Genomic DNA, 8120 nt, shown 5'->3' on the forward strand with positions numbered 1-8120 from the left:
GTTGCGAAAAAAGAACCCTAACGTCCATTGACTCTCCGACCTGATAAAACTATCCACAAAAGTTAGGACAAGTACGGGACTCGAGTTCTACGTATCAATGGCTTCTTTGGCATTCTTACGTGAAACTGTCATACTCTAGTACTGAAGGATAGAAACTTAATGTTTGGGGGCTTATGAATTATGTGAGGCCTTTGTTATGCAAAATCAATTTCACATGTAGTACAAAGTAATAGTTGTCATTTGTACACTGCGTGTAGTTGACGGCTAGCTTTTTACAGATTGTTCTGAACTTGTATTGACTGCATGTAACACTGAATTGTTTTGTAACGTTACACATATTCATGAATGATTTAACAAAAATTGGACTACGTACAAACTGCTCGGTATTCACTACACCTTTTACTTCTTATATCAGAAATGGTCTGTTTTGCATTTTACAATATGTTGTATGTGTGACATGTCCAGCTAGACGGAGATACAATCCAAATAAGACCATCGATGTGTGTAGTTTATACAAACAGATGGTGAAACATTATGAAGCAAGTTTATAGTGTAATTTCCAACATAAGAATTATTCATAAGAAAATTTTCGACTGTACAACTCCATTGTTGAGAATGAGAGACCCACCGTTTTTTGACGTCACGTTATGCAGATGACTCACGTGAATGAGCAGTGGGTCATAGGTTTCAGAAAGTCTGTGGTGCCCCCCGTCTTTGTTGAGCGATGGTTGTTAGGGGGTGGTAAACATTTGGGTAATTCCAATTTCTTGTGTTGGCAATTACAGTTTGACTTTGCCTCATAATGACTTATACTAACACAGGTGAACTTTCAGGATAACATGGCGGAACAGTTTGATATGTTATCACAGCTTCAGCACAAAACACGGCTTTTGTCAAATGCCGACAGCGTCTATTCTTTTAACTATCAAAGCTACAACGTTGAAACCGACTGTACATTTTACGTCAGTATTACAATTAGAAGTGGTGTATATGTTTTGAATTTGATGAGAGGTTTTGCATTGTTGCTATTTATGAAAATGTTATGCTGGTGTTGGTGTTGAATAAAAACTGATTGATTTATTGATAGGTTGCTTGGTTGCTTGGTTGCTTGGTTAGGTACTCGTTAGGAACATCAGGACAGATGTTCATACATCACTTCTTGCACCATGGAACTTTCCTGACCATCCACCAATCATCAGTTCAACCAATGATAACATGACAATTAGAGGTTCGGCCAATGAGAGAGCTCGAAAGTGGCTGCATGTCATTCAAATATTTGCATGTTTATGTTTTGACATGAGGAAAACAGTTTATTTCTTCGAAACCCTGAAAAACAGAGAAAGAATTTGGGGTGCATGATATTCCTGCTAGGGTGGGTAATATTGGGGGAAAATATCTACTTTAGAGACGTGTTTGGGCGCTTGTCAAACTGTGCTCGTACACAGGCAATCCCATCATTCCGTGTTTCCTATCATCTCCCATCATGCTGAGCGCCACGCTGTGTTCCCGAGCCTTCAGTCTGAGAGCGGCTATACTGGAGCTCCTTCTGTCTGCCTCGGCACACGCCAGGGGGCGCTGCGCACTGGTCAGGGAGTCTGGGCTGTTCGTGGACATCGGGGAGATGGCGTGGAGGGACGACTGCGCTTGCGTGGCCACGCCCATGAAGCTGGGGAGGTTGGTGTGGGGAGACATGCAGGAGGAGTTGCTCGCCCCTCCCCAGGATGACGTGTGGACCTGCAGAAGTGAAGACAAGCCGTCACAATTCATTCTAACAACAAAAGGTTTTAGAAAGAACATACAGTTTCAACATCCTATCGTATATATAATCGAGGCTTGAAATTAAAGGTATGCAATGCAATTTCAGGGACTGGTCAATTTTCTGCCCATTTTTAGTAAGTCCTATCCCATAGCATACTGATGTCTTTGAGGCAAAAACGCGATGTCGCTGATGGAAAAAATGTTGCTTGTATCAATTGGCAGTACCAAAAATAGAGGGCTTGTCATGTAACTTGTTTTGGGGCTATTTTAAACGCTTAAAGTATGAAATGATAACAAAAATGTGCAAAGAAATGGCAGTAAAAGTTAACATTAGACTTCTTCAGCCAGAATATTTTTGCCACCCTGAAATGGCATTGCAATGCCTTGAACACATCAGCTACCTTACAGGACCTGAATGAACTACGACACCTTGTCGCATGGTGGCGCTGTGGAAACAATAGGTCCCGAACGTCAAGACTAGGCCACACCAATTTAATTTGTTGGTTCTCGGATTCGCCTCTTCGTTTTTTTCTGATCTGCAAAAAAAAAAAAATTCATTCTTTTCCTGAATCAAGTGAAAAATGCTCATGTTTTGCCCCCCAACAGTTGAGGAAAGTCCTTTTCTTCCTAGTTGTTACAGTTTTCTCATCTATCATTGCAGTGGTTTGATTAAAAGTTCAAAATTCAATGTTTAAATTTTAACCCAGCCTTTTGTGTTGACTTCATGGCTCATTTCGTACCATTTAAGCCTATAATAGGATGCCTAGACCTGTTTTTATTTTTATTTTTTTTCGCCCTGTCGCTTCATATTTTTTCTGAAAAAATCCGAGAACCAACAAATTAAATTGGTGTGGCCCTAGGTATTATCCCTCACATACTCTGTTCAGGCATATGTCGTTCAAATAATCTTTGTTCTCATCATGTCTACCGCAGTACAGGCAATGCACAATTTACTACTGGGATCACGACATCTGTACGGAAACAAGTTGTTAGCTCTAACCTGAACTTACACCCATGGGAGTGGAGGGTTCGCCAAATGTTGCGGGCTCCTTGTATAACTGCTATGTTCGGCGCGTTGGAATGTGATCTACAACAGGGTGACACAAAAGTTCAGTAATGTGTGGCATATTGTGCAGTTTGCAAACTCAATAATGCCAGCAGATCGCTTTTGCATAAGGTGAAAATCAGTTATACCAATTGTAAGAAATCCAAGAATTATCTCAGCAGTAGACCCGTTAATTCTATGGTGCAATAGGTGGTAGCTTTTGCAGGTGTAACGTTTAAAACCATTCGAAAGCCTTTGACTAATCTGAATTTGTCACCAGAATTATCTCACTAGCATGTCGTTGGTTCACCAAACTTTTGAGTCACCCCAAATGCAAAGCAATCAAAGTACTGGGGTTTTAAACTTTGGCGACATTTGCTGATTTCAGATGTGAGTTTTCGCGGATAAAGAGAAAGCTGTTGGACCAGACGTGTGTTCTCCCTGCCAGGGCGGGTAGTTCCTCTTTACGCCTAGCATGTCAGGAGAACGCACTGCGCCTGTATACTCACAATGTATTGTGAAGAACGTTTACGTCTTGTTCAAGCTTGTATTTTGTATCTGTATCTGTATAGCCAGTATAACCGCCCTTCAGAGTAACACACCAGCATCACAGGATCGAAGCGCGGCGGCAGCTGGCTATATTACACCGAACGACTTGTGTTACACCTAGTCTTTCGACATCTAATTGTTTCAAGGTATCTAGCGAGGATTTCCAGTTTACTAGTCATTTTGTATTCGGAAATTTAAGAACATTTACTATACTTTTCAAATGTTGTGTCAGAATGCGGATATCGTGTGCAACGGACAAAATTTGCATACAACGTTCAACTTCAACGTTGACCAAGAAGAAAACAGTGAAAAATCCGGGATTAGCCCAAGCGCAGTGCGTTCTGCTTTCGTCGTCACGCCTACAGACGAGCACATCAGTATCACCCCTCCCCCTCCCCCTCCCCACCCGGTACCGACCTGGGAGTAAGAGCTCGGCCGTGGTTGGACCGGAAGGTACGGCCCCGCCCCCACCGTGGTCTGCCGCATCCCGGCTATCTGGTGGAACCGCTCCTTCTTCCTCCATTTAGCCCGCCTATTCTGGAACCATACCTAGTGACAAGTAAAGAGAACACATAGTTTAGTATAGAACCTGGTAACGTCTAAAATGTAATCTGTGTTATGTGCAATGTATGCCAAAATGGCCGTGTGACACACACAGGACCGAACTGACAGGCCCTGTAGTACACGTTTACACACAGAACCGACTGACAGGCCGCGTGACACACACAGAACAGACAGACAGGCCGTGTGACACATACAGAACTGACAGACAGGCCGTGTGTCACACACAGGACCGACTGACAGGCCGTGTGACACACACAGGTCCAACTGACGGGCCGTGTGACACACACAGACCGACTGACAGGCCGTGTGACACACACAGACCGACTGACAGGCCGTGTAACACACACAGAACTGACTGACAGACTGCGTGACACACACGGAACTGACAGACAGGCCGTGTGACACACACAGGACCGACTGACAGGCCGTGTAACACACACAGAACCGACTGACAGACAGGCCGTGTGACACACACAGAACTGACTGACAGACTGCGTGACACACACGGAACTGACAGACAGGCCGTGTGACACACACAGAACTAACAGACAGGCCGCGTGACACACACAGAACTGACAGACAGGCCGTGTGACACACACAGAACTGACAGACAGGCCGTGTGACACACACAGACCGACTGACAGGCCGTGTGACACACACAGAACCGACTGACAGGCCGTGTAACACACACAGAACTGACTGACAGACTGCGTGACACACACGGAACTGACAGACAGGCCGTGTGACACACACAGGACCGACTGACAGGCCGCGTGACACACACGGAACTGACAGACAGGCCGTGTGACACACACAGAACTGACTGACAGACTGCGTGACACACACGGAACTGACAGACAGGCCGTGTGACACACACAGAACTAACAGACAGGCCGCGTGACACACACAGACCGACTGACAGGCCGTGTGACACACACAGAACCGACTGACAGGCCGTGTAACACACACAGAACTGACTGACAGACTGCGTGACACACACGGAACTGACAGACAGGCCGTGTGACACACACAGGACCGACTGACAGGCCGCGTGACACACACAGAACTGACAGACAGGCCGTGTAACACACACAGAACTGACAGAAAGGGCGCTTGGTACATACTGGATCATCTAACAGGCCGTCTGGAGCACGCGGCCTGTCAGCCTGCCACACAGCCTGTCAGTAGGTCCTGTGTGATAGCTTGTGTAGCATATTGAAGGCGGCTTTAAGTGTGTAGCGATCACTGATGTTCGATGTCAGCGTTTTGCCGTTTTATACACCATTAAGTGCACGTACAACCACTACCCAATCACACCACCACCACTCCCCCGTCTCCGTGGTGTACCCACCTGTACTCTCGCTTCTGTCAGATCTGTCCTGAGCGCCAGCTGCTCCCGCATGTACACATCCGGGTAGTGTGTCTTCTGGAATACTCTTTCCATTTCCTCCAGCTGGAAACTCGTGAAAGTCGTGCGATTTCTACGCTTCTTCTTTGTTTTCGGCTCGCCTTCGCCGTTCGCCCCCTCCTCTGTGGTGTCCTTGTTGTCGCCGCTGTTGTCCGTGGCTGATGATCGTACTTTGTGCTGTTCGTCGTCCATGTTGGTGTACTCTTTGTCATCGAAATTGTCGTCAGAATGTTGGTTGTCATCTATGGAAAAAACAATTGCGTCAAATATTATATGACTAAGAAAACACAAGTCACGATGATGGCTTCTGATGACGTTCACGTTTGATCTGCCTGATCACCGTAAGTCTCACACGCTTTTAGAACTCTCCGCCTTCCACATGCCTGACTTATTTTGTACCATGTTAAGAAATTTCGAGGCATTTCAAAAAGTCGGTGATGGACGGAGGGAAAACACAACGTGGAAGAAGTGGCCGTCTGACTTCCCTGGCAGAATGCTCATAGTCCTCACACGATGGCGTTACTATAAGGCCCTAACATGCTACGCAAGTTATAATATATGTATGGTACTATTTATTCATACTTTTAACAGACCGATCTGATTAGCAAACTACTTCTTGCTGGAGAACAAGATTTAAGCCTCTGTCACAAAGCCGACCCCCCCCCCCCCACCACACACACAGCCATGGTTTAGGAGAAGGGTGGGAACACGGTTGGCTGCAGCTTTGTTGGGTACTGTTGGGTCGTGATAGCCAAATGTTTCAAAATGTTAGTTTTCGGGAGTAGATCGGGGTGTGGCTGGCAGTCACATTTGACTCAAATTTTAACTCAAATTTGATTCGATTCATATAGAAAGGTAAGCGAAGTCTCAATCTGGTCGGACTGCTCCCAATCTTCAGCCAACCTTGGTAGGCTGGTGGTCGGGGGAAAGGTCTGAATGTGGCTCTATCCTGTTTCCCGCGACCAAGTCACTGCCGTTTCAAACGCAACTGTTCAGTGCCGCTTGAAGTTTTGCAAGTGAGTACTGATATAAAAGTAATAAAAAAAAGTCCAAACATTTTCTGATTCCTGCGTGTTTAGTTCATTGTTTTGCACTTTCCGTGGCGTGGCTGTTTGAGTTGCAGTCCTGACGGACCCCGGCGCAAGGGGACCGGGCGGTCAGCGGTGCGGTTGTTTTCAATTTTCCGGTGCGGATGCGCATGGGGTCTCCTTTGATTTGCCCCGGCTTGACTCATAATGATTTCTAGATTGTGATCGCTGTCCGATATCGGCCGACGAGGTTATATAGATTACCGGCTGCCCCGCGGCTGTGCCCGGCCTGCCCCGCGGCTGTGCCCGGCCTGCCCCGCGTCACACCGCCGCTGGAGCGCGGGGACGGCAAACACAGCTGTGACAAATGAACGTTATAATAGACAACCTGGTAATCAATGCCAAAATGTATATGGTCGTAATAAAACTGATGCAGCATTATCAATTGATGATGTCGTACTCTCTATACTGTTACCACCTAACCATCTTAAAACAATCAGAATCAGATGGGCGTTTGATTTGCCCAACTCCTCTGCCAATAGCAGCGATGGTGCCAGAAAGATAATGAAAACAAGTCAGTACTCAAATGGGTATTGGCTACCGGGTCAAGCGAATCATGTCCTGTAATGTTAGGTTAGTGTGTGTATTATTTTTGTTAATAAAATGGCAATTCAGGTAAATGGTTTCGTTCCATTCGGAAGGGGGTCAGAGAACACACAGACGATGTTTGTGTGGAGGACAGTTTCGGTGACACGAGACGGGAATTGTTACGGTTTTTGCCTGGATGATCATGTCGGACTGTGGATGAGCGTACCCCTTCCGTGTTTGTGACGGACGGAAAGTTCCGTTCCGTTTTACAAAAACAGTTATCCATGAATGCAATTTTAGGGTGGCAAAACTGACAATACTCTGGATGAAGAAAGGTGTCTGATATTGACTTTTAAATTGATATCATCCTAAACTTAAAGCGTTTGAAATGCAATTTTAAAACAAGTACGTGGGGCATCTTCTTTAGCCTCCTGTGCAGGCCTCCGGGCGGGTGGGAGTTTTTATACTGCGTTTTGTAGAATTTGTAAGGCGATCTTTTGCCGGTCATCCTACTATAATCAGCCGCCCAGAGAAGGTTTGTACCCGCTACGTAGTATGGCCGGCAAAAGCGTTAAAGATCTTATTATTAGTTTGGGTACCACCCATAAATAGCTACGCCCAGCCTACGGTACAAAACAAGCAGCTGTTAGCGACTTGCGTATACGTATATACTTTTCCGTCAGCAACATCAAATTTTTGCTTCACAGATATCAGTATGGTATGGGATAGGGTTGATGCAAAGCATTAGATGCCTTTAAGAAAGCTCCGGCCGTTTTCTGGGCTTGTTTTGCTCCTAAACCTCGGTTTAGCGTGCTATCATGGGTCTAGCAACCAGGGTACGGTTGAAACTGAAACTAATGATAGAAAGTTACATGATCAAACCACAACCCCGGGAAGAGAGATGACATGGAGACGTGGAGCCGGAGCTCCTCAGGACGCTGTGAAGTGTTTTCCTGCATTGTGATACTCTCCAAGCAGAGGTTTGGGTTTTGGGTTATTTTTGGCGTGTTTTTAGGCTTGTTTTATCGTGGTTTCTTTTTGCACTGGAATTCTTTTTTCACCCCCCCCCAAAAAAAGAAACCCCGAACTAGAAAAAGCATCATTTTTTTTGGGGGGGGTGATGTGATTGGTTCCCAAGCGATTTCTATCCGGCACATTAGTCTCCACCAGACTCCTTTGC

The 8120-nt window shown here is 45.8% G+C and overlaps 1 protein-coding gene across 1 annotated transcript in view; it reads right to left on the minus strand.

Annotated features, from left to right (window-relative positions):
* Positions 1–1353: 1353 nt before the first annotated feature.
* The window catches only part of LOC109469555 (ALX homeobox protein 1-like), an 8892-nt gene continuing 2125 nt past the window's right edge, over positions 1354–8120 (minus strand). The window contains exons 2-4 of the mRNA XM_019768088.1: positions 5268–5566; positions 3770–3901; positions 1354–1734 (exon numbers count right to left, since the gene is read on the minus strand). Coding sequence (XP_019623647.1) covers positions 1402–1734; positions 3770–3901; positions 5268–5566 — 764 coding nt within the window. The 3' untranslated portion in view covers positions 1354–1401. The remainder of the gene's footprint in view (positions 1735–3769; positions 3902–5267; positions 5567–8120) is intronic.

This window comes from Branchiostoma belcheri, unplaced genomic scaffold, assembly GCF_001625305.1.
Source record: "Branchiostoma belcheri isolate BF01 breed outbred unplaced genomic scaffold, Haploidv18h27 scaffold208, whole genome shotgun sequence".
NCBI classification, from domain to species: Eukaryota; Metazoa; Chordata; class Leptocardii; order Amphioxiformes; family Branchiostomatidae; genus Branchiostoma; species Branchiostoma belcheri.